At 46.2% G+C, this 26,498-nt stretch overlaps 1 protein-coding gene across 12 annotated transcripts; it reads left to right on the plus strand.

Annotated features, from left to right (window-relative positions):
• LOC124194043 (spectrin beta chain, non-erythrocytic 1-like) lies at positions 1-25,668 on the plus strand. 12 transcript variants are annotated; one of them, XM_046588055.1, is made up of 46 exons: positions 1-745; positions 6,007-6,457; positions 7,745-7,912; positions 8,045-8,161; positions 8,257-8,643; positions 8,729-8,916; positions 8,985-9,210; positions 9,335-9,466; positions 9,617-9,838; positions 9,927-10,150; positions 10,289-10,466; positions 10,642-10,842; positions 10,940-11,371; positions 11,477-11,705; positions 11,804-11,880; positions 11,961-12,110; positions 12,275-12,465; positions 12,609-12,800; positions 12,878-12,959; positions 13,044-13,121; positions 13,208-13,335; positions 13,409-13,634; positions 13,732-13,871; positions 13,946-14,045; positions 14,124-14,294; positions 14,364-14,775; positions 14,837-15,621; positions 15,690-15,835; positions 16,026-16,100; positions 16,273-16,504; positions 16,580-17,479; positions 17,548-18,747; positions 18,819-19,136; positions 19,196-20,023; positions 20,098-20,295; positions 20,363-21,055; positions 21,125-21,315; positions 21,388-21,859; positions 21,949-22,071; positions 22,164-22,333; positions 22,401-22,759; positions 22,831-23,105; positions 23,349-23,606; positions 23,802-23,934; positions 24,231-24,434; positions 24,530-25,668. In XM_046588055.1, the coding sequence occupies exons 2-46, from the start codon at positions 6,332-6,334 to the stop codon at positions 24,856-24,858; spliced, it is 12,666 nt and encodes a 4,221-aa protein (XP_046444011.1). In that variant the 5' UTR covers positions 1-745; positions 6,007-6,331; the 3' UTR covers positions 24,859-25,668. The 12 variants fall into 12 exon arrangements, with proteins under 12 accessions (XP_046444011.1, XP_046444012.1, XP_046444013.1 ...); XM_046588056.1 differs by having other exon boundaries at positions 81-745; positions 24,234-24,434; XM_046588057.1 differs by having other exon boundaries at positions 81-745; positions 24,261-24,434.
• The last annotated feature ends 830 nt before the right edge of the window (positions 25,669-26,498 follow it).

A 26,498-nucleotide genomic window follows, 5' to 3' on the forward strand; every position in this document is an offset into this window, starting at 1 on the left:
GGGCAGCCCTTTTGGCCAGGTAAGAAAAAACATGTGCGGCTTTCGGCTCTGGCTGCCGAGGTATTTCACTATGCCAGATAAGGTCTTCTGGTAGTATACACAGGTGGGCCGCCAAGAGGGAAAGAGAGAGGCGGTGCTGAGTAGGAAAAAAGCCCAGGAAAGGCGACGACGACGAGTCCACCAAGTCTATTTTCATTTGCCAGTCTCCGACGACGAGTGTTGTCAAAAGTCTCGTGTTTTCTTCCTCGTGGATTATTAAATAACGTTGACGTGGCACGAATCAGGTATCTAACTGTGTACGTAATACATCGAAAGACACACATTTTGTGTGTGTGTGTGTTGGCATCCGATTTCCCTCCCAAATAGAAAGAAAAAGTTTCGTGTGTGTGTCTGTGCGAGTGTGCGATCAATTTACATGGCTGGAGGCGGTGATGGCAAAAGGCGCGCAAGAGGTCGCTGACTTCGCTTCTTCTGCTGCTTTTTGGCTGCCGTTCTTGTTGCAGCAGTCGAGCCGAGTTTGTTACTTCTCCGACGGCGGCCGTGTGGTGGTCGTGCCCTGTTGTGTTGTCTCGATCGAATAAGTGGCCTCTTTTTTCTCTTGTCTGTTGTGTGCAGTGGCTTTTGAACTCGAATAAAACCAGAGACCCAAAGAATCTGAGAGAAAACAAAACAAACGCAACGATTGTGTTTATTGTTCGTTGCTGCCTTGTTATTGTGGATTATGCCGGAAAAATTCTACAACCAGGTAAAATACCAAAAGTTCTTTTTTTATTTTTTTCCTCTCGACGGTTGTCATTTCCCAAAAAAGAAAAAGTTTCTCGTCAGCTGCGTCAGTTATTTCGTGATTCGGTTTCCTTTTTAGTAGTAGCCCGCCATTTTTCCTCCGTTTTTCTCTACTCGTTGTTTTTTTAAAAAAGGCTGTTGTGTGTGCCACACTTTGACGCCATTTGGCGGCACTTTATAGGTCATTGCTCACTGCCATTTCTATTATTTGTTTTTAATTCATGCCGGGCCCAATGATGATGGATCGTCACAACTGTCGACCGGTTTTTCATCTCAACCAGTATGTGTGTTTGGCTGGGTGAAAATAAGTTTTGCAAATTGTTTTGGTGGTTTCTTTCGGAAGAAGAAGAGGAGACGACGACAGGAGAGAATTTCAAAAGAGATGACGCAGGCCTCTGAAAAATTTGACTTAAGAAATAGGCGTCAGACAGAGTAGACGTCCGGCAGGTTTTTTGATGGTTTTTCTTCTTTTTGGTTGATGAGGAGGAGGGGAGGAAGGCATTGACGTCACCAAAAACACACTCACATAATACTCTTTTTTTCTCTTTTTCGTCTGGTCTTTCTCAACTGTTATTTTTTGGAGAGAAAAACCACAAAAGTTGTTGCTGTGTGAAGAGCCGGATGAAAGACGACTAACGTACGTACGCCAAATAAAAAATACAGTGTTAAGTGTAAATATTTCCAACCCGGAGGATAGAAAATTGTTAAACAAAAAAAAAAAATAATTTTATTTTGAATCAGTGAGTGGGGCATCGAGGGGGGTGGCCCTCGGTCCCGGAGATGAAGAAGAAAAACAAAAATAATCTGAAAAGAGAAGAAATATCTATTTGGCTTGAAAAAAAAGAAAGAAAATGCTCTTTTATGGAGGGCAATCAAGTTGTAGTAGCCTAGCTCTCTCTCTCTGCTCATAGACATTGAGTAATGAGCTTCTCCGTGAGTGTTATCTCTCGGTACAGACACACAGTCGATTCTCTTTTTTTTCTTTTTGGGACTTTTGAACGTTATACCTCTCCTTATTGCCCGGTTGTCTGGGCGACGTGACCCATTGATCCCGCACGTTATTTCCATCGTAACCGAAGAAGAACTTTCACTCTCTTCTTTTTGTGTGTGTGTCACTTACATGTACATGAGGGTTTTCTTTTGGAACGACGTCGTACGACTTTAGCTTTCCACCCGAGTGATGTTTGATTGTGTGATGCAGAGTCGGAGCAATCGGATCGTGAGAGATTTTTAGGAGCTAATGTGTAAAGAAGAATAAAAACTAGTCGGGGATGAACATTTTTTAAGTGGGCGGGAATTTTAAAAGTTGTTTTCTTTTCGATTTGATGTGGTGGTGGTGGTGGTCGGACGTTTATTTTTTTTTTTCGTGTTGTTTGTTGTAGATTGACCGTTTCTCGTCATCGATTACAACGTTTTTGCTGGCACGTCGTTACTTAACGCAACCATTTTTTCGTGAGTGTCCAAAGTTGTTTCTAGAAGAGATAAAAAAAAAAAACAAAAAAAACTGGACAAGGAAAAATGGAACCTTATCGATAGTTTTTAGGTATCACGATTCCTTTCCAGTGTGTTTGTATGTGTGGGAAGGTCTCCTTAAAATTTTCACTTTTCTTTCCCTGAAAAAAAGACAAGAAAATGGCGTCGGTTGACCACTTCCGAGGCGGGGGCTGGTGGAAAAATAAAAAAATGCATACGAACGACACTGCGTGTACGTCTAAAGAACCTTTTTTTTTTCTTTCTTCTTTTTTATTTTCCAAAGGTGTACATGTGTTGTAAATCGAAATGTTTTTATTTCATATCAAAATCCAGACAAGAAACAGTTGCGTGAAATAGTTGGAATGTAAATAATCGGGGGAAAAAACAAAATTCGGATAAGCCCCACCCATGTTTGTGCGGTGTAGAGAACGAAGGAGGTCATGTTAATTCTAGCAAAACGTTTTTTCCTCTTTTTTTTCTATATAGCGCGCGTGTTGTCTATTTATTTTCACTCACGTCCGGTCTGTCTGTCTGTCTCTGTGTCGTTTTTCTCTCTCTCTCCGCCATCCGCCGTAGATAGTAGGTTCTATAGATGATAATACGCTCAGACAATATGCCAGAATGTGCACGTATATGTTGTTGTTGTTGTGGCCGTGTGTGTGTATGGAATAGACAAGCAGAAAAAGGCCAGAAGCCGGTGCCTAGCGATCCGCAGCTCGGAATGCGATCCCGCCTGTAGCGTCGCCGGGGCCGCCGCCACCGCCGCTATACATTCACAAAGATATTCATGGCCTTGGGAGTTTTCCTTTTTTTTTTATTTTCTTTTTTGCCTCTCGTGATTATTAGGATTCTTCTTTTTTTTTTTTTTTTGATCGAACGTGATCATGATTTTTTTTTTCTTTTTATGATTAAATTCTGGTCCCAACTGCTGCGCGTTGCCTGCCCCGGGTTGCGTTTTTCTTCCTTGAACGTAAATCAGCTCACAGCTGCTCTTTTATACCTGGATCAAGAAGAACAAGGAGGTTTCGTTTGTTAGATCGACCATGTAGTTCTTCTTCTTCTTTCCATCCCCTCCTTTTGATACGTAATATGGATACAACAACAAGATAAAAATGGGACCGATTTTGGGTTTACCGTTTTCTTATATCCCCTCCCTACTCTCAGCGTGTGTAGTGACCCCGTCCGACTGGATTCGAGAAGAAACCCACAGGTCTTCTTCTTCTTCTTATAATAATTTAAAAAAAGTCTTCTTGGTTCATAACTGTGGTTGTTGCGTGTGTACGCAAACTAATCCTAACGGGTTAGACCTTTTTCGTGTAGTTTCCGGATTGATTTTTGTTTTGTTTCTTTTTCATTTCATTTCCCGGGTGGCGAACCAAGTGGAACTGCGATGCGATCCGATACATTAGCCGTTCATGGCTGGATGGAATGCATAACAATGTGTTGTTCTGGCCCGTCCTCTTTCGCAACGCTGGACACGCAGAGAAAAAATAGAAATGACGTTTCAGTTTTATTAACAAGGTGTGACTGAATAAAAAGAGATTAAGGAGTGTAAAAAAATGTTGCTATAGCACCACCACCACCACCAACGGACGCCCAATTGCCCACCTTCTCACAGACTTGGTTATACTCCAATGGCGGCCATTGGATTGGCAGACCTTTTCGTCAAGTCCCGTGAGAATGCAGCCGGAATCCTTTGAAAAATCTTGTCCGTTTTTTCTTTCTTCCTGTTGTGAATGCTAAGCCCATTCCGGACAATGGCCGTCTGTTGGTTGGCCCGGCAATGCTCGATGATTAGCTATTTAGCAGCAGGTGCATTCTTTTCTAACTTTTGGTGTTGGTTGAATTTTCGCGCTGTTGTTTTTTTTCGGTTCGTGTCGATTGAATGTGTGTGTGGGTCAGAGAGTCGTTGAGGATGGAGGGCGTCACTTGGGCGGTGTCAAATTCAATTGTGTATGCGTGGACAGACACACAGTGTCCGTGTGTGTGTGTGAGGTCTGGCGCGTTATATAAAAGTGACGGCGGCCGAGATTGGAGCTGCTGCCAGCCGTTTTATACCAGCCACAGTTCTCACGTCAGGTTGTTACGACGGATATTTACCACTTTTCTACTCTCTCATGTCCACTTCTTTTTTCTATTTCTTTTCTGCCATCAACCTGAGATAACAATCCGGCAGTGAATGTGCCAGGAATTAGCGTCACCCCGCCATCATGCACAGGGGGTCCTATTGAAACGTATTTAACATGGTAACATCGTTAATGATGTTAGCGTGTCCGCTTGATTGTTATTTTTTCTTCTTCTTCTTTTTTTCCCGTCTCGTTTTCGCTAACGAACGTCCACGCTTTGGTTGGTTCTTCTTCTTTTTACGACTGGACCATTTCGACTGGAAAAGTTTCGAGCCTGAGTGGTGGTGCGGGAGTCTGTGGTTCGGTTCGGCTGTGGCCGACAGTCTGCTAGACAGTTGTGTAGTACCAAAGTCACAAAAACAGAAAAAAAAAGTTGCCCTTGATCCGCACAACTGGATCCTTCCGCTTGATTTTCCTATCGACCATTTCTTCTTCTTCTTCTTCCTTTTTTTGTTTTATTTTTCTCTCACGCAAGGAGCAACGGGTAACCGGATGGGAACCACCACCGCCACCACCCGGCGTCCTTTTTTTTTTTTTCTTCTACAAAACTTGTACACAACCGGCCCGGCCGTTAGTACACACGCATATCGAATGATGCCATTGACCCTCTCCTGTTGAAAAAACACGGAATTTTTCGTTTTTTTCTTTTTTTTTTTTTGTCCAGCCGTTGCCAAGAGACGAGGCTTCGAAAGTGATTATTCCGCTTCCCCGTGTGTGTTGTTGTTGTTGTTGTTGAAGGGAAAGGCAGAGAGGCTAGTCTCGCACCACGGATTTTCTGTTCTTCTTTTCTTCGCCCTTTGCAACTTTTTCCCGTTCCCAGGAGATAATTCCATTTGGCTGGGCGGTGCCGATGAGGTCGAAGGGTTTCCCTGGACCATCAAACTTGTAACTTGAAAACTTTTTTTCGTTCTTTTTTCTTTGGCGTGTATACGTGCTCTCGAGTCTCTCTGCTGGACCTTGTCATCGCTGCTGCCCACTGCTGGACGATTTTCGACAACCGTTCCTATTCGGCCGTCCGAATAGGATTTCATTCAACACCTACCCCCTCTTGCGCCAGTTTGAATTTACAAACACACACACGCAGACGGGGGAGTGATTATGACGTCATGTCGAGTACAGGCCAGAAAAATAAAAATAAAAGCAAAGAGGGAAAAAAAGGAAATGGGAAAAGTTGACGGATCAGAAGCTTTTTTTGGTTAACGCGTGCGCATCAACGCCTGAAAAACCGTTTTGAGCCCCGTCATTAGCGCCCGTCTGTTTACGATCTTTTATTGGCCGAAAATTTTGGTGTATACATGTGTAACCGACCACACACTCGAGTGCCAAAGAAAAAAAAAAGGAAAACTTTAGAGCTGACTGACACAGATAATCTTCAAGTCAATTGTTTGTTGGCGTTTGAAACACTCGCGATTGGAGACTCGAAAAAATTCCAACGTTTTCAACGCCGCTCTGGATAAAAACAAAATGGAGGGCCGATAAGACCAAGACAGGCGTATGTGTGTGTGTTTTTCTGAGCCCGCCAGTTTTTTCTCTGTGTGATAAAAAAAGGACAAAGAGATGACGTAAACATTTTGAAATTTTCTGCATTCTAAATATTTTTTCTCTTTTTATCTTTTTTCGACAGATATAACAAGGATGGCGATAAGAGCGGGACCGACGGCCGCGGTCAAACTACACGGTGTAACACTGTGAAATAGTTGCCTTAGAAGCAGAAGAGCAGCCGGACCGATAGGAAACGCTAATCAACACGGCCGGCGCGAGAGAGATTCGTCTCCCAAACGGACCAATTAATTGAAGTAGAAAAGAGAAACGAGACCACCCGCCTTGTGTCGTGGCGGTTTGCGAGAAAGAGAGTGACAACGAAAGAACACAAAACAAAAACGGACTGGAATATTTGTAAGTGTTTGTTTGTTTAGCCGGACTGACGTGGTGCGTAGTCCCGGCCAGCGATGACCATGTCGCAACGTGAAGATGTGCTCAAATTCGAGCAGGGCCGCATCAAAGTGTTGCAGGAAGAGCGGCTCCACATCCAAAAGAAGACCTTCACCAAATGGATGAACTCCTTCTTGACCAAGGTAAACACACAACTAATCACCATAACAACAAAATATTCACAGCCGACACACAAATCTGGTTTTCTTGTTGTGTCTGTCTGTCTGTGTGTGTGGGTAATCGAGTTTTGGGAATTGGAAAAAGGAATGAGAAATAGGAAAACTCGTCTTTCACGACGTTTCCCACCCGTATGTGATCCTCCTATATCCCGACAGAGAACCGAAAGTGGCTGGTGTGTACGCTCAATTTGACTCTTATCGAATCATCCAGGCTTGTCGCTTCTCCATCATTTCTAAATGTTACGTAGCGAATGCCGTCAGACTCTCAAAATAAGAGAAGGGAAAAAGAGAAGAGAGAAAAAGTGTAATCATGGAGCCAAGGCACCGTGACGACATGATTGGCCCAATCTCTTATGGTTAACTCATTGTCTTGGACACACACACACTCATTCGGGACTTGGCGATAAATAGACGAGGTACCATTATGAGCTTATGAGACAAGTATTTCTTCTTCTCTCTCTCTCTCATCTGGCGTTCCTTAATCTTTTAGTTTTTAAAAAATATGATCCCACCTACGCACATTGGATTGAGGGGGGAAAAAGTCGGCGAGTTGTTTTGAATGTTTTATCATTGGCTCGACTCCAGCAGGCGAGTTGCTGCTGTCGAGTTGTGGTGAGAGAAAGATAAGATTCGTAGATAAATGAGCCGACTCAATTAGCTCCGTCCGGCTTGTTTTGTTGGTTGGCCTTTCCTTTTTTCCCATGCGATTATTAGATGTATTACAAATCTGTGTCGTGCACACACAATAAGATGTGGTAGATGCATCACAGGTTGGAAATTCTCTCTCCAGAAACAAGAGAGAGAGATGCCATTCTTTTTTTTTATTGCCCAACACTCCACACGGGTCAGATACAACCCAAGTGGGTTTCTTTTTTTTTTTTCGAACGGAAAAAATTTAAATGAAAAAGATACTGATAACAATAGTACCACAACATAGAAAGGAAAAAAAAAGATAAAAAGAAATGACCTAAGGCTGTTGGTCCCGCTACTTTTCTTGGTCGTGACATGTGATGGACTTGGCTCGGCATTCCATTCCGATTTGAATATATTTTTTTGTGTTTCGATTCGTTCGTTATATTTTTGGGGGGATGGCGATAAGATTTTTCTGCTGAATGAAACATTTGACTGACTGACTGAATTGCAGTCGGCCGTCTGTGTGTGTATTTTGACTGCCCCCTCTAACGCCTTTTGTTTAATTGACGGTTGTGTTTGCATCTCTTCCGGGCGACGATGATGATGCATGGCGCACAGGCTCGTATGGAGGTGGAAGACCTGTTTGTGGACCTTGCCGACGGCAAGAAACTCCTCAAGCTCTTGGAGATCATCTCGGGCGAGAAACTGGCCAAGCCCAACAATGGCAAGATGCGAGTACACAAGATCGAAAACGTCAACAAAAGCTTGGCATTTCTCCACACCAAAGTTCGTTGTATTTTTTTTTTTCATTTTTCATTTTTAAATTACAAATTTCCACAGGGGATTTCGTGTTGTAATTTTTTTGTTATCTTATTTATTTATTTATATTTTTATTTATTTCCTTTCGTCATGATTCAGGTGCGCCTGGAGAGTATTGGCGCTGAAGACATTGTCGATGGCAATCCCCGGCTCATTCTGGGTCTCATGTGGACCATCATTCTACGATTTCAGATCCAGGAGATTGAAATCGAAGTGGTAATGAAATCGGAGATGTTTGAAATGAGAAACGAATAGGAATCCGATTCATTTATCTTATTGATTTATTTTATTTTATTTTTTGATCTGTTCAGGACGAGGAAAATGAAAGTTCAGAAAAGAAATCCGCCAAGGATGCGCTGCTGTTGTGGTGTCAGCGCAAGACGGGCGGCTATCAGTACGTCAACATTCAGGATTTCTCCGGGTCCTGGCGCAACGGAATGGGATTCAACGCTTTGATTCATTCCCACCGACCGGACATCATCGATTACAGCCGGCTGGACCCCAACGACCACGTTGGGAATCTCCAGTACGCGTTCGACGTGGCGGAACGCGAGTTGGGCATCGCTCCGCTTCTCGACGCCGAGGATGTTGACGTGTCTCGACCGGATGAGAAATCCGTCATCACCTACGTGGCTTCCTACTATCACACCTTCGCCCGGATGACCAAAGAACAAAAGGGCGGCAGGAGGATAGCCAATGTACATAAAACATTTCCGTTTGTTGCGTCGGTTCTTGGCCGGATGATTATCAATTTTTTGGTTATCTTTTTTCAAAATGGATTAGATTGTCGGTCAAATGATGGAAGCCGATCGACTGAAAGAGAATTACTGCCAGCTGAGTAGTGACCTGTTGGAATGGATCCAGCACAAGCTGGTGCAGCTGGACGACCGCCAGTTCCCCAACAGGATCGAAGGTATCCAGGGTCAACTCCTGGACTTTAAGCAGTACCGCACCGTGGAGAAACCTCCAAAGTATAAAACACTCCTGGAATTCCATTTTTGGACACCTTTGGATTATTTTCTATAAATTCCACCAACAGGTACAAGGAGCGAAGTGAAATCGAGGCCCTCTTTTTCGCCACCAATACGCAGCTGGCCACTCTGCGGCAGCCCAGCTTCATCCCGCCCGAAGGCGTCAGCCTCTACGCCCTGCAAAAGGCGTGGGACGCTCTGGAGAAAGCCGAGCACAGACGTGAGGTGGCCTTGCGCAACGAATTGCTCAGACTGGAACGGCTGGAACAGCTGGCGTACAAATTCGAACGAAAAGTAAGCGAACCCAACGACAAACCAAACTCCCAAAAAATACGGAAAAATATGTTTCTGGTGTTTTGTTTACGTATATTTTTTTTCTGCTCCGTCACGTATTATTATTTCAATGTCGTTGTCACAGGGATTACTGAGAGATGGATATCTCAAAGAGATGATACAAGTCCTGTCGGACCCACGCTACGGCAGCAATCTGACGCAAGTCGAAGCCACGGTCAAGAAACACGAAGCCATTTGCGCCGACATTCTATCCAGGGTAAGTGAACAACGTTGCTGGGGGTAGTATAAATCATGAAATCATATTTTCATAATGACGTCATGTGTTGCTCACGGGTTTCTTTTCTTCTCATTTTTGGCAAACACCAACAACGACTTAAAAAACGTGTGTGTTGAATTTATTCTTTAGAAAGAGCGGTTCCATCATCTGACGAGCATGGCCGCCGAACTGGAGAAGGAGAATTACCGAGGCAAAGACCAAATCAACAAACGTGAAAGGGAAATTCTAACACGATGGGACGAGCTGTTGGTTCTGCTGGAACGGCACAGACTGGCCTTGCAATCGGCCAGCCAGCTCATGTCGGTCATGAGAGACCTGGACACGGTGGCTTCCACCATCCGAGATCTTGAGGTTCGGCTCTCGACAGTCTCAGACTCGCATATGAATGAATGAATTACTGAGCGCCCGTTTTCTTTTTTTTTTCTTGGCCGTCGCTCAGGAAAACTTCAAATCGGAGGATGTCGGGCGCCACTTGCTGGCCGCCGAAGACCTGACGCAACAGCATCACGTTTTCGAGTCGCAAATCGCCGCCCTGGGTGACAACATCCAGCGCCTCAACCGTCAGACGCAGCAGATCCTCCAGGGAGCCGACACTGCGGCCGTCCAGCGTGAAGGGCCCACCTTGAAAATCAAAATCGACGACTTGAACAAAGATTACGACAGGTACGTAGTGTGTGTGTGTTTGTGGTTGGATTCGACTATAGCCAGCCGGGCGTGGTGGCCGATAATTATTGGGTCCAACTGTGTTTGATCATCCAATGACATCACGTTTTGTTATTTTTTTTCCCCTTTCCGGCACAGAGTCAAGAAGCAAGCGAAAGCTCGACGTGGGCGGCTGGAAGACGCCAAAGCTCTCTTCCAGCTGTGGGAGGATCACGAAGAAGAAGAGGCTTGGCTGGTCGAAAAGAAACGCATCTGTCAAACGGGTATTGTCGCCAAAGATTTGAGGGCCTTGATTAGCCTCCAGCAAAAGCACAAGGTATACGTGTAACATAACAACAGCCTGTGCTGGTCTCTCTGCCAATGCTATCCATCATATCGGTGTGGCGTAAAAAACTCCCCCGTTATCTAAATATCACCGTTCCGGTCTTCCTTCTAACTTATTTTTGGTTTTTTTTTTTTTGGTTTTCTAACCGAAAACTTCCAAACAAAAGGCGTTGGAAGACGAACTGAAGGCGCGATGGAACAAGGCGGAGAAATTGTGCGAAGCCGGCAGAGAATTGATGGCCGCCGGACATCCGCAATCCAACGAAATCGCCGCCTACATCGACAGTCTGCAGAAACACTGGAAGGAGTTGCGGGTGTTGGCCGAGCAACGAAAATCGCGACTGGAAGAGGCGGCCGAAGCTTATCAGGTATGGAATTAGCCCCATTTTTTTTTCTTTTTCATTTGGTTGGAATTTGACCAAACTAATAAATACATTTCCCTTCTTTTCAACCGCATCCATCCAGTTTTACGCGGATGCCAACGAAACGGAATCATGGCTCAGGGAAAAGATGCCGTTGGTCCGCTCGACCGATTGCGGCGAGGACGGACCTGGTGCCCAGGCTCTTTTGGCTCGCCACCGAGATCTCCAGGGTCAAATCCGGGCCTACGAAGGCGACATCCAGAGTCTCAACAGCCAGGCCGATCGTCTGGTGGCCAGCGGCGTCACATCGCTGGCCATCGGCAATTCCAAGCAGCAGGGCCTGGAGAACGGCTCGGCCAGGGGAGAGCCGGACGGCGAATGGGGAGAAGAGATCCGCATGATTCCGGAAGAATACTCTGAAGAAGAGTCCTGCGAACGGACCGAGTACCGGACAGTGACCGAAGAGCGTTTGGTACCCCAAGTCAAGGCCATCTACGCCTTTGAAGGACAGGGCATGACGATGACTAAAGGGGAGGTAAATAAACTGGACGCTGATGACACATACAACACACAACACGTTGTGTAACTTTTGAGCCGACTCATCGTCTTTTCTCTTTTATTTTCGCCCGGTGATGTGCAGGTGTTTTTCCTCTTGAACAAGACCAACGACGATTGGTGGCATGTGCGCAAAGGATCGGGCAAGGACGGATTCGTTCCAGCCAACTACGTCAAAGAGATCGAAGGCAAGCGGATCCCCGTCCAGGTTCGGCAACCTTTCACCGTCAAGGATGTCAGGCGGATCAAGAAAACGCGCATGACCAAGAAAACGGTTCCCATCCGGAAACCGAAACCTCCACCAAAAGCGGCCGGTTAGTTTTTTTAAAACAACAAACAATTCTTCGACTTTCAAACCCGTTTGGCTGTTTCCTTATTAACATTTTGATTGGATCTTTCCTTTCGATTGCAGCCACGGAAGTCGAGTCAGTGTCGCAACGAAAAAAGAACATCAACGAATCGTATGATGAAGTTGTTCGACTGGCCAAGGTGAGAAAGAGCTGGTGTCCATTTACTTTGTTTTTTACTCCAACAATCGTTTTAAAAATTGTGAATCGTTTAATGAGCAGAAACGACACACGGACCTGGAGAATGCGATCCTGCTCTTTGCTTTCAACGGCGAGTGCGACGACTTCGACAAGTGGCTGCAGGAGAAGGCCAAGCAGCTCAACGCCGACAACCGTGGCGACACGGTCGACGCGGCCAAGCGGAAATTCGAGGTAAAATAATCGTCATCATCATCATAGTGCTTCCTCTTGGTAACGTCGAAGAACAAACCGGTTTCCGATGTCTTCTTCTTCTCTCTTGTACACACACACCTCGTAATCTAATCTGATGATGACTTTTTTATTTTATTTTTTTTCTTTGACGTGCCAACGTGCAGCAAATCGTGACGGACTTATCAGCAAGTCGCAGCCGGTTGGATGAGATTGACCGACGCGCTGACGAGCTGCTGGCCGTCAAAGCCGCTGCGCCGGCCAACATTCGCGCCCGAGTCAAGAGCATTCACGACCGGTCGGATTCCATCAACAAACTACGCCAGGCCAAAGAGCGTAGCCTTCAGGGGGCCAACAGGTGTGTTTTTTTTTGTTTTTTTTTCTGGATATGATATTATTCAAATGAACTGGATTCCCGAGTTCAAGGGGGTGGGGGAGAAAACGAAATGGTCATAAATCAATTTTTATCTCTTGGGATTTTTGTTTTGTTGCGTCTACTAGCGTGGAGCTGTTCCACCGGACGTGCGACGAAGCCACTGAATGGATGGAAGAGAAAATCACCAAATTGGACACGGAAGAACTGGGTCGAGATTTACAATCGGTTCAGGCCCTCCAGCGTCGGCACCAGAACCTGGAACGTGAACTGGCTCCGCTGGAGGAAAGAGTCAACCGAATTAATCACTTGTCGGCTTCGTAAGTCGTTTTCCCCTTTTGCTAATTGGCGTTGATGCATATTTAATGAGGTCGTTATTATGGATACCTATATCAAGGGTCACGGCCTCCTACCCGGAAGAAAAGCGGGCGGTTCATACGCGCCAAAAGGAAGTCCAGGAACTCTGGGAACAAGTCAAGGTAAAAATCCGAAATACAAACGTCTAATGATGTTGTGCATAGATTCGATCAAACTGAATTCTTTTTTATTACTCTTGTGATCAGAACAAAGCTGTCGACCGCAGATCCCGTCTCGAACAGGCCGTCGGCCAACAGCTTTTCCTCAAGGAAGCCAAAAGTTTGGTAAGAAAAATCATCAAATATTCTTGTGTCGATTTGCAATTTGGGCTTCATGCTATAATGTTATTTGTATCTACTTTGTTTATTAGTTGACCTGGGTGGCTGACGTGAAAGACAATCTGAATGCCGGTGAAGCCGCTCGTGATGTGGCCACGGCCGAATTATTTTTGAAGAACCACCAAGACCTTTGTGATGACATTCGAGCCCACCAAGACGAGTGCGTTAACCCCTTCGGTTGTTTTGAAATTTATGTTAACTAACTGGTGAATGTTTTTGGTTCGCTTTCATAGTTTTGATTCGTTGGCCGGGCTGGCCAGCAAACTACCCAACAACAAGGAGGTTAGAGAAAAGGCCCAGCAGTTGGACGAGGAACGTAGGGCTCTGCAGCGAGGCTGGCAGCAGAAGGACGACTTCCTTCGGCAGACGTTTGACTTGCAGATTTTCAACAAGGAGGCGGATCAAATCGATGCCGCCTCTTCATCGCATGAGGCCTTCCTCGAATTTTTCGACTTGGGCGTACGTATTGAAACATTTTCCCCGTTGTTGTTGTTGTTTTTAGTCAAACGTCGGTCGAGCGCACCTTTTTTTATGAACGCCCCTTTTTGATTGGTAGTCGTCGCTGGATGACGTGGAAGCTCTTCAGAAGCGGCACGAGGACTTTGAGAACTCGCTGGCCGCCCAGGATGAACGACTCAAAATGTTTAGCGAAGCGGCCGACAAGCTCATCACTGCCAAACATTACGATAGCAAAAAGTATGATTTTTGATTTATAAGGGGGCGGTACCGAATTTATATTGAAATTTAACATTTCCATTTAACTCTTATAGCATCAACGAGCGACGGAATAACGTCGTCAACCGACGAGAGAATGTTAAAAATGTCTCGGCCAAACGAAAAGACGCCCTGGGAGCTTCCCACACATTCCAGGTACTTTTTTTTTTTTTAAATTGGTCATTGTTTGAGGGAGGATTCAAATAAATTTTGATGTGTTTTTTTTTCGCACAGGAATTCGTGGCTTCGATCGACGATTTGCGGTCATGGATGGCCGATAAAAACCGCACTGTTCAAGATGAATCCTACAGGGACCTGACTAATTTGGAAAGAAAGTTGCAAAAGCACGAAGCTTTTGAACTGGAATTGCGTGCCAACGAAGGCCAATTGCGGTCCATTAATAAGGTAAACGATGAATTATTTTTACCAGTGTGTTTGCCAGTGTGTTAGTTCATCTCGTTCTTGGTCTGGCAGACTGGGCAAAGTATGACGAGCAAGAACCATTACAGGAAGCAGGACATTGATCAGATGCTGGACGCCATGAACGACCAATGGGACGCCCTTGTGGCAGCTTCGCTCGACAAGGGTCGCAAGCTCCGACAGGCCTCCAACCAAGTGGCTCACAACAAGACGCTGGAAGATGCCAAGAGTAAACTTGACGAATTGAACTCTGAAATCAATCAGAGCGACGTCGGCAATGACCTTCGCAGCTGCCGCGAACGACTCAAGAAGCAGCAGGTGCTGGAGAACGACGTCAACTCGTTGGATCTCAAGATCAACGATTTGGTTCAGGCCGGAGAGGAGATGGCCCAGGACGGGCATTTCGATGCCGATGGTATCCTCAGCCAAGGACAGAGATACAAGAAACGACTTGAAGCATTTAAAGGTAATTGTTAGATTTTGTCGTAAAGGAAAACAACTTAAATAAAATTGGTTATTCATTTTAGATCCGCTAAAGAGGAGGAGAAGTAAACTGGAGGAGTCGTTGCGATTTCACACGTTCAATTTTGAAATGGACAATGAATTGCAATGGATCAAGGAAAGGGAACCAGCGGCCCGCTCCGAAACTCTCGGTCAAGATTTGCACACTGCCCAGTCTTTGGATAAGAAACACAAGAAGCTGGAAGGAGAATTGACCGGACACCAGCCGGCGATCGACAACACTCTAGAAGTTGGAGAGAAATTGGAAAAAGAGGATCATCCGCAAAAGGATGAGATCGAAAAGAAATGCCAAGAACTGCGTTCGTCGTGGGATAATCTGCGCGAACTTGTCGTCCAGCGCCGGAAGAAATTGGACCTTTCACTCAAGGCCCAGCAGTTCTTCTTCGAATCGTCGGAGGTGGAGAGCTGGATGGCCGAGAAGACGGAACTCCTCAACTCCCAAGACGTTGGAAAAGACGAAGATGCCGCCATCAAGCTCCTCACGAAGCACAAGGCCCTGGAACTAGAATTGGACACCTACAGCGGCCTCATCAACGAAATGGGCAACATGGCCCAAGCCATGGTATCGAACAATCACCCCGACAGCAAAGTCATCACCCAGCGCCAGCATTTACTCTCTCAGGGCATGAAAAACCTGCAGAAATTGGCATCCCATCGAAGACAGCGCCTGGTCGACTCGGTCAGTCGGCACGAGTACCTCCGCGAAGCCGAGAGCATCCTGGCCTGGATCAACGAACACATGATCACGGCCTCTTCGGAGGACTACGGACAGGACTACGAACATTTATTGGTATCTATTCAACTGTTTGAATAATTGATTGATAAATTGTTTGACTAATAAAATGGTTTGACTTCCAGATATTGATTAACAAATTCGAAGACTTTAAATTGCGGATTGCCGCCGGATCTGAACGTTTCGGCCAGTGTGACGCCATCGCCAAACGCCTAATAGCCAGTGAGAACCCGTATGCTGCCGAATTCCCTGCTAAACAAGAAGAATTACGGTAAGAAAATTTGGATAGATTTGCATGATGGGAATAGTTTAGGTAGTCATTAAATAATCTTGCATGCTAATCTTTGAAACCTGGCTATGAATAACGGGATTTGGCTTCATCTACCATCGGGTTCTTTTCAACATTCTTCTTCCCTTTGCTCTTCTCTTCTCATTTTTCACCTAACACGCTGGCACATCAGTTTGGTATCCCCAAAGAAGGAACAGAGCTGGGCCCGCATCAGCGAACAAGTCGGCCAGAAACACCGCGTCCTTAGGTGGCTACCTCTTCTTTGACCTTTTTGGTGTTTCTATTTTATTTTCCTTCCGTCTTCCGCTCTGGTTGCACGTGGGATCTATTAACTTGATGCGGATTCAGAGAGGAAAGATAGGCCACTCTGATGCGGATGAGGCTATGTTAACAATTATTTTACTTTTGGGGTTGTTCAGCGACGAGTGGTCAAAATTGCTGGAAACGGTCGAACTCCGGGACGAGAAACTAGTAGCCGCCGGAGAAATCCACCGCTTCAACCGGGATGTAGCCGAATCGCTCTCTCGCATCCAGGAGAAGTACGTGGCCATTCCGGACGATCTTGGCCGCGACCTGAATTCAGTTTTGGGTCTTATTCGACGTCACGAAAACTTTGAAACAGATTTAGTAGCGCTTGAAGCCCAACTTCAAGTATGTTTCCATCATAATATTCGGTATATCATTTCTACGGATCCTGCAACATTTTTTTTTTTTTTCAATATTCAGATCCTGGTGGATGATTCGGCCAAATTACAAGTGGCATACCCAGGCGGCAATGCTGATCACATCCGAGCTCAACAAGCTTTGGTGATTGAATCGTGGAACACGCTGCAGGAGCGAATGGCGCGACGGAAGGAAGAGCTGCAAGACAGCTGTGCTTTTCAACGCTTCCTCACCACCGTCCGCGACCTGGTCACGTGGTCTTCCGGACTGGTGGCCATCATGTCTTCCACGGAGAAGGTCCACGACGCCAACGAGGCCCAGGCTTTGCGTGCCGAACACGACCGGCTGAAAGGCGAAATCGAAGCCAGAGAAGATGTGTTCAGCTCGGCCGTCCAGGCCGGCGAAACCATGATCCAGGAGGAACATTACTCCGCCGCAGAAATCAAAGACAGACTCATTCAGCTACTTCAGGAGCGTGAGAAGCTCCACGCCGTCTGGCAGCAGAGGAAGATCCATTTGGATCAGCTATTGGATCTTCAGTTTTTCAGTCGTGATGCCAAGCAGATTGAATCCACCTGCAACACCCAGGAAGCCGCTCTCCTGGGAACGGATCTTGGCTCGACAGCCGAGGAAGTCATGGCCCAGTTCAAGAAACACGAAGCCTTCGACAAGTTGGTGCAAGCGCAGGACGAACGATTGGCGTTGCTGATGGAGCACGGCGACAAACTGATTGGCCAAAACCATTTCGAGAGTCAGTGGATCATGAAGCGTGTTGCTGAAGTGACGGTGCGGCGCAACCGTGTCAAGGAACTCAGCAACAGTCGTCGCAATCGTCTCCGAGATGCTCTTCTCTATGCCAAGTTTGTCCGTGATGTATCGGAAGCAGACGATTGGATTGAAGAACGCCAGAAACAGCTGGATGTTGAAGCTGCCCTCGGAGAGGTTACCTCACTAGAGGACAAGGTAATTTTTCAATCATTCACGTGTATCGTAGATCGAATGTTCTAATGGTTTTTCTATGTTTTTATCAGGCCAAGAGGTTACAGAAACACCAAGCGTTCCAGGCTGAAGTCAGTGCTCACCAGGGTCGACTGAACGAAATCAAACAAACGGGCGAAACACTGATCTCTAAAAGACACGAAGCCTCACCCGACATCCACCGTCAACTCGAAAATCTTTTACAACGATGGAAGCAATTGCTGGCCGCCTCGAATCTGTTGGGTCGCGGCCTGGAAGAGGCTCAAGACATTCTCGATTTCAACACCCAGTTGGAGAAGGCGATGGCCTGGATTGCCGACAAGGAGTTGATGGTCCAACAAGGAGACTTGGGTCGCGACTACGAACATTGCCAGGCCTTGCAGCGGAAGCTGGACGATGTCGATTCAGACATGAGATTCGACGACTCTCGCATCAAAGCCATCAATGCCCTGGGCGATAAGCTAGTGCGCCAAGGTCGCAGCGATGCTCCAGCGGTCCAGCAGAAACGAGATGCGCTGAATCAGCGCTGGCGGGCAATGCAGGGCGCTCTGGATGAATACCGGCAAGATTTAGCCGGTGCCTTAGAGATCCACGCGTTCAACCGAGACGTCGATGATACCGAAGGTCGTGTGACGGAGAAAACAATTCTTCTGAGCGCAGGCGATGAAGGCAAAGATCTGCCTCAGGTCGAATCGCTTCAAAGGCGACAGGAGGCAGTGGAGCGTGACCTGACGGCCATCGAAGGCAAACTGAAGGAGCACGACGCTGAAGCTCGCAAATTAACTGCCAAGTACGCTGACATGTCAGCTACCATCCGAGCCAAGTTGACGACAGCCCAGGACAACTGGAGGAAGTTGACTTCAACTGCCGCTGCCCGTCGTCAAAGCCTGGCTTCAGCCTACACCTTCCACAAATTCAAAGCTGACCTACGGGAACTAGAAGCCTGGGTCCAGGACATGAACAACAAAATGGAGGCCACCGTCCTGGCCAACAATTCAACAGACGCCCAAGCAGCCCTGCAATTACACCAGGAGCGCAAAGCTGAAATCGATGGCCGGCAGAACAATTTTTCGGCTCTCAAAGATCACGGCCGGCGCTTGGTTCAACAACAGCACCCCTCCAAAGACGAAATTGGCACTTGCCTATCTGAACTGGAGGAACTGAGAAGGACCTTGGCCGCAACGTGGGAAGAGCGTAAAGTTCTACTGAGCCAATGCCAGCAGCTCTGCCACTTTGACGAGCTCGTCGATCAGGTTTGAATTGGACTTTCATTTCGGTTTGCAACAACCAATTTAACGGCTTACTCATTATTCATTTCAACTAGGCTGAAGCTACACTGGCTAAGCAGGAGGCTTTCCTTAATAACGATGATCTGGGAGACTCTTTGGCCGGCGTCCAAATGCTGGTGCGAAAGCACGAAGCTTTCGAGAAGACGATGGTGGCCCAAGGCTCACGTTTCGAAGAGCTGGAAAGGTTCGCCGCTGAATTACTGGCCAACCAGCATTACAACGCTGGTGGAATTCAAAAACAATTAGACGAGGCCTTGGGCAGGCGCGACCGCGTCCGTGAAGCATCTCATCAACGTCGCAAGCGACTGGAAGAGTCGAAAGAACTCCACATTTTCTTGCGAAACATTCACGAGGTGCGTAATAACTGCTATTTTGTACTCACGAATAGAATTTTAATTCCGGTGTGGAGCAGGTCGAAGGATGGATATCAGAAAAACTGCAAGTGGCATCCGACGAAGCCTACCGAGACCCGACGAATCTGCAAAGCAAATTACAAAAGCAGGCTGCCTTCGAGGGTGAGTTGCAGGCCAACCGAGGTCGGGTGTCTCAGGTGACAGGTGAAGGTGAACAACTGATGGCCGCTGGACACTTTGCTTCCATGGAAATTCAATCGCAGTTGGACACGCTCGATACGCATTGGCGACAGTTATTAGACGCCTCACAGCTGCGCCGAGATCGATTACAAGACGCTTACCAAGCGCTGCTCTTCAGTCGAAGTTTGGACGACATCGACGGATGGATGGACGAGGTTGAACAGCAACTCCAGTCGGAAGATCATGGCCGTGATCTCACAACCGTCCAGCATCTGCTCAAGAAACACCAGACGCTTGAGGTGGACATTCACGCACATGCTGACGCCGTCCAATCGGTTAAAGAGGCTGCCATTTCGTTCCACGAAGCCGAGCACTTCCAGGCCGTCGAGATCAACGAGCGATCGCAGGTTATCATCAAGCGCTACCAGTCGTTGCACGAGCCTGTTCAAATCCGGCGAGACAACTTGGAGGATGCCTTACTCCTCTACCAGTTCTTGCGTGATGTGGAAGATGAATTGTCGTGGATCCGGGAGAAACATCCTGTTGCCGCCTCAACTGAGTTGGGTACATCTCTATCCTCTGTGCAAACACTGCAAAAGAAGCACCAAGCCCTAGAAGCTGAACTTCAATCTCACGAGCCGGTCATTGCCACCGTAGTATCTCGTGGGCAACAAATGATCAAAAGCAATCACTTTGCAATCCATCAGGTAATTCACAGATTAAGCGATACTTTTAATTAGAACAATGATTTTCATTGTTTTTCTTTGTTTTTCTCGTATAGGTGGAGCAAAGCTTGCAGCAGCTTCAGTCGCAGTTGACGACACTGAAAGATCATGCCTCAATTCGTCGGTTGCGTCTACTGGATGCCGTCGAATCGCAAATGTTTTATTCGGAAGCGATCGAGGCCGAGACCTGGATCCGTGAAAAGCGGCAGCAGTTGTCCAATCCTGACGTCGGAAAAGACGAAGATTCCATCATCGTGAGTTTTGCTTTACTTTTAAATAGTCGATTTATGTGCAGTTGCGTGACATTCTTTCCATTAACAGGGCTTGTTGAAGAAACTTGACGTGATTCAGCGAGATGTAAGCGGCTTTAACGCCAATATGGGCCGTTTGGCTAAACTTAGCCGAGGTCTTGTGGAGCGCGGTCACTTTGACGCCCCCAATATCGAAAGCAAGATGGGCTCAGTGGACCAGCAATACGAACAGCTCAAACAGTTGGCAGAGACCCGTCAGAAGAATTTGGATGACAACCACAAGATTCACAAGTTCTTGCGCGAAGCGGACGAAGTAGCTGACTGGATCAACGAACAAATGGCGATGGCTGCATCGGAAGACTACGGCCGTGACGTTGAGCATGTTGAAATCCTCATTCAAAAGTTCGAGAGCTTCCTCAGCACTCTGAATGCCAGCCAAGATCGAATCGAGTTGCTCAAAACGGCTGCCAAAGCCTCCATGGACGATCCCAAGATCGACTCTGGCAAGATCCGTGCTAAAGTCGATGAAGTCAACCAGCTTTGGGATGACTTGAACGAATTGTCACATGCCCGCCAGGACGCTTTGTCCGGAGCTAAACTAGTCCACGTTTTCGACCGCAATGCTGACGAAACAGTTACATGGATCACAGAAAAAGAGGCGGCCCTTTACAGCGAAGACTACGGTCAGGACCTTGAAGGTGTCCAGGCTCTTCTTCGCAAACACGCCGGATTCGAACACGATTTGGCTGCCGTGAAAGAACAGGTTGGTCTGGTTACCCTGTAGTGTTTTCGTTTACACGTGAAATAATTAACACATAATTTTGTTCATTAGGTCGACGCTGTCATTAATGAAGCCCAGAAATTGGCTGGTCTTTTCCCCGATGCTCGTGAACACATTGCCATTCGCCACGGAGAGACTCTTCGTGCCTGGCACGATCTTCTCGAAAACGGAGCTCAAAGGAAAGATAAACTGCAGCAAGCAGAAACGTTGCAAGCTTACTTTGACGACTACCGCGACTTGATGTAAGTCTCATTGATTTTTCAATTCCGTTCCATAAGATCTCTTCTTTACAAACTCTTTTGTTTTATGTAAAGGGCCTGGTTCAGCGAAATGATTGCCAAAATCACAGCTCCTGAATTGGCTCGGGAATGCGCTAGCGCTGCTTTGCAGTTGGCCGGCCATCGTGAATACCAGACAGAAATTGAAGCCCGCAAGGAGCCGTTTGATCGTTTCGTTCACATGGGCGAAGCGCTGATAGGCAAAGGCCACTTTATGGCTGAGGAGATCCAAGATAAAGTCATGACATTAACTCAGCGGCGTCATCAACTCCTAGAGACGTGGCAACGTCGTGAGGAAATCTATCTGCGGAACATGGACGCGCTACTCTTCGAGCGTGACGCTTCCCAACTTGAATCGTGGTTGGAGTCGCGTGAGAAGATTCTAGCGCACGAAGAACTTGGCTCGTCCATCTCCGAAGTGGAAGAACTCATTCGCCGTCACGAGGATTTCACCAAGACCCTCGATGCCCAGGATCAGAAAGCCGAAGCATTGAAAAGAATTACCTTGGTACGTAATGAAACCTCAATGGAGAAATTGTTGCATCATTCAAGAATCATGACGCGTTAACCCCGCCACTGTTTTCTTGTTGTTTGCAGTTGGAAAAGGCGTTCCAGCATCTGCGCAAGCTGGAAGAAGAGACGCGTAAGGCCGAAGCTCAGCGTCGCGAGCAAGACCGGTTGGAGGCGGCCAAGCGAAAGGAAATGCAGCGCATCACAAACGTGAGTAGCCAAACGAGTTTCCATTGCCAGAAGCTTGCGATCGTGATTTGAACGTCTTTCTTTCTTTCTTTCTGGAACTTGCATCGACACAGGAACGGAGACAAGAAGAACAGCAGAGACGTCGAACTCAGGAGATCAAACTGACGCGAGAGGAGCTGGATCGCCTCCCTTTGAACATGAACGGCGCCGCCAGCGGCTCTGGACCGAATTCTGTTTCAGGAGGATCAGAGCGCTTCCAGGGATCCATTGAAGGATCACCCAGGTATAAGCTTTTGAGTCTAACCGTTCTTGTAGCTTATCTAAACCTTTTATTTTGATTACTATTTCAGAATTCAACCGAGAATTAATGTGACGTCAGCTGAGAGTAGTCCCAGTGGCAAAATGGACCCGAGCTTGACGCCCGACAGACTACGTGGCATCGTTGTCGGCGGAGTCAAACGGGCCGAGAGTATGCGTGTGACAGCACCGACAGGTCCGTCTTCACTGTCGGCGGCCGACGCTTCACGTCTCAAACGGAATCCGAGCTTCACAACCCGCAAGAGAACCAGCAGTCTCCGCAAAGTCAAACGGATGGATAATCCCGAAGACTTGGCTCCTGTCGAGATGGGTGGCTTCCTTGATCGCAAGCACGAACAGCAAAGTGGCGGGAAAAGGGCGGCCATTCGCTCCTGGAAATCTTATTACACAGGTATTTTTTTAAACAATGAAAACTCAACGATTGTTGTACTCACTGCGATCATTTCTTCTAATTACCTACAGTTTTGTGCGGACAACTGCTGTGCTTCTTCAAAGAGCAAGAAGATTTTGCCGAAAGCAAAGCGGCCGCCTCTCCACTCAACCTTTACCAGGCGGTGTGCGAACGTGCCAGCAATTATACGAAGCGCAAGAACGTCTTCAGGTTGCGCACGTCTGACGGAGCCGAGTTCCTTTTCTCAGCCGAAGATCAACAGCACCTGGACGATTGGGTCAAGAAGATCTCCTTCCACGCTTCCTTGTCTCCGGCTCAGCAACTGATGAGTTACGACACTTACCAGGTAAGAAAGACCAAAGAAAAGGCCTTTAGATGAAGCATGTCGTTATTAGGCTACTTTAGTCCAATAGCGAGCAACACCTAAGTTGATAGTTGAATTGCTCTCACCTGTTGTCCTAGTACAACTTTTAATGCATGTAACAGTCGAATTGAAATCCCACGCTTCCTAGTTCTTGACACCTTCACCTTCTAACTCTTGTTTTATGCGCCACTACGGGGACTTGTCCTTGATCGAAAACCTCTATAGGCTAAGTCTTCTCTGTCCGTCAATCCTCCTGCTTCCTCGTTGGTTACTCCAACCAAAAGTAAAACCCCGGCCAAAGAAGTCAAACGGAATTTGAGCTCGATCGCCTCCATGGAAGCCAAAGCGGATACGGAGGAGGACTTCCACAGCGCGGATTCAGGTTCTGACTCGGATTCGTACCAGAAAAGATCCCCTGATGCCAAAGGTCCTAAATCCAACAAATCGAGTCCATCTGCTCCTGCTCCTCCTAAGAAGCGTCAGGTATCCAGCACACACACAAAAACTAGACGCTTCTACTTTTTATCCACTTTTTGGCTTTTGACTGTTTGACTTGCACCTGCACGATCAATCTCTTCGTTGTATTTGTATTGGCTCTTGCATGTCCTCTTGCGTGTCGTCTTCCACTGCATTCAACGATCTGATCTCGACACGTTTTCTTTTTCCGTATTATTATAGGAGAGCCAAGCGGCTCTTGTTGAACCAACGGTACAGGCCGCGCCACCCGTCTTGCCGCGCACCTCAGCTCCATCGCGTCAACCATCCGGTGACGAAGTCTGGATCAAAGTGAACAACGCAGCTTACGCAGAAGGTTTGCAGTGATTTTATTTTATTTTCCCACGTTCTGCTGGGCAATTGTACGTTGTTGCATGTCTCAGTGTCTTTGGCTTATTGGTATGTACTGCGACTAGCATGTCAAATCTATTAGACGTTAATTTAGTTTTTGTTGCTATTTCAACTTCATTCAATTTTTCCTGGAATTCCAACTTATTTTGATTTAATTTGAAAAATAGTTTTTGCATCTTGGCACTTTTTCTCATTTGACATGTCTCTGTAAGTTCGCATTGTATAATCATCAATGGCGCTTTTTCATGTGAATGTACATAGTAGTTGACTTCCCTCCGTTGCCTCGTTCAGCCCCGCCTCCTTTACCTCCGTCCCGTCCGCCCGTGCCCCCAAGGGGGGCCTCGCAGCCTGTGCATCACCACCACCACCACCAGCAACAAGTTCGCCAGATGTCTAGTATGCATATTGTAGCTGAGGAATGGCAGGATTCGTCCTCGTATTATGCTAGCTCTGCTGTAGCTTATGGTTCGTTCCCAGCTTCCGTGTCCATTTATTCCGCTTCATTTAATTAGTGAAATGACCCATGCCTTTCATCCGCTTTTATGATTACTCAATCTTAGGATCAGGGTCGAACAGCCGCGCATCGTTGTCTAGTCAAGTAGACGGCCGCTCGGCTGGATCTAGTTCGTCCTACCTTGCTCCCAGTTCGACAGGAAGTCTGCAGCATCAGCATTATCAGCAATACGCGCAACAACCACATCACCATCAGCAGTCTCAGCACTTACAGCAGCGGCCGGTTTCGGCGGGCGACATCCGCAGCGACACTTCTTCGGAGAGCGACGCACCGGCCACTCCATCACCGCGTGAAGAAAAGAAAGATGAAAGAGAAAAGAGGAGATCCGTTTTGGGCGGAATCTTCCGGCGTAAGGGTAAAGGCACGCATGTTTAAGGAAGAAGAAAACAGTTAGACGACCAATGAAACCATCACCGCCTTATTAACACCTTGCAACTCGACCAGCATTCCGAATATTTTTTTTTCCATTCCAATTTTGCGTTTCCATTCCGCATAGACGGTCGTGATCGTGTTTAAAGCGGCCGCTTCTAAAAATCAAACATTTCAGAAAGTTGGTGTTCGAAAAACAAGTCGTCTCTTTTGTTGTTCTTTCACTGACACAGAATCCAGCGAAGTAATACGAGTGTTATTATTAGTTCATAGAGATGTTTTTTGTTTGTTATAATTTTGAACCCAGTAGTTTACATAACAGTTGCATCAGCAATCGTACCTTGTTATAACTTGACGGCAGCCGTACGTTTTTGATTGTGCAGCTCATGGAAAATGACCACTCGGATTTTTGATTTGGAAAAAAATCAACGAAACAACAACGCATTTTTGTGTTATGTTTAAGGACACGAACGAACGAATGGACGAGTTTCCAAAGAAGTTGTAATTGTTCATGTAATAGTGTGTCAGAGTGGTAGTTCAAAAGTGAGGCATTTCGATTGTTTTTGTTTTCAAACCGGGTTTATCCTTCGCTAATTTGAATTTATACCGTTGATATCAAACAAAATTTATCAATTATTCCAATAATATTATCCATAACTTGGTCCTTTCCCATGCGTGTCAGTGAGGGTCTAATATGATTTAGTGTGGGGCATTTACTATATTTGAGTTCTATCTAAAATTGCATTTTGAGTGAGTGCCTTGACTGATTTATTCTTGTTGTTCCTGCTGTCTTGAAATATATATATATAGCCTGTATTCATTTAGACTATACCGGGTAATTATTTAAAATTTACTTGATTGTTGAAAAACAACTAAAAAACGCAAAATGTGTCTATGAAGAAGGAATTGACGAATTCCTCTTAGCAAACCAGAGCTTGGGATCGTCCTTGGAGTCTTTGGCACCGTTTTGAGCAACTCAATTCAGTCTCGGCTGGAATTCAGAGTGCTGAGGAAACAAAATTTTGAAACATTCTAAAATACTTAGAGACTAACGTCTAACTGACTATAAGGTGTAGCGTAGCACTAGGTATTTTAATTTGAACTAAGCTTTTTTAAAAAAAAAACCTATTTGTAGATTTAATGTAATTTTTTTTTTCCAAACTTTTATATGTCATATGCTATTTTGAAAAATGGAAAATGGAAAAAAATCAAAAGCATCCCTTTGGGTACCACCTTGCTAGCTGACAATGAATGACTGTGCAACTAAACTAACTTAAGATTCAAAACGGATCACTAGATCTCGCCAGTGTCGCTCTTGTAGTCTTGTTGTTCTCACATCGTGAAACTCGGCAAAATGGGCGAAACTATTTCTTGCAAATTTTTTATACTTATATTCCTGTGATTCCTGTGATTTAGAATTTAACTTCATATCTAGCAATATCTAGTGTAGGTTCAGCTTGACCTAGTTTTCTTATTTTAATGTTATTCTAACTTATTTCTTCAAATTCTGGATGCATACTGTCAGTCATTCCAACAAGCTGACTAGTAGCGCTCAGTCAATTTCCATCCATTAGATCCTCATGCTGTCAAAAGCCTAAAACTCATGTTTGAAGCCCACACAAAGAGGAATAAAAATGTATTGATAT

The sequence above is a fragment of the Daphnia pulex genome, chromosome 5 (assembly GCF_021134715.1).
Source record: "Daphnia pulex isolate KAP4 chromosome 5, ASM2113471v1".
NCBI classification, from domain to species: domain Eukaryota; kingdom Metazoa; phylum Arthropoda; class Branchiopoda; order Diplostraca; family Daphniidae; genus Daphnia; species Daphnia pulex.

Coding starts and splice junctions, on each gene's coding strand:
- LOC124194043 (XM_046588055.1), top strand. CDS start 6,332: ATGACCATGTCGCAACGTGAAGATGTGCTCAAATTCGAGCAGGGCCGC. Junction 9,211..9,334: donor CGTACAAATTCGAACGAAAA/GTAAGCGAACCC, acceptor TCGTTGTCACAG/GGATTACTGAGAGATGGATA. Junction 22,072..22,163: donor AAATGCAGCGCATCACAAAC/GTGAGTAGCCAA, acceptor GCATCGACACAG/GAACGGAGACAAGAAGAACA.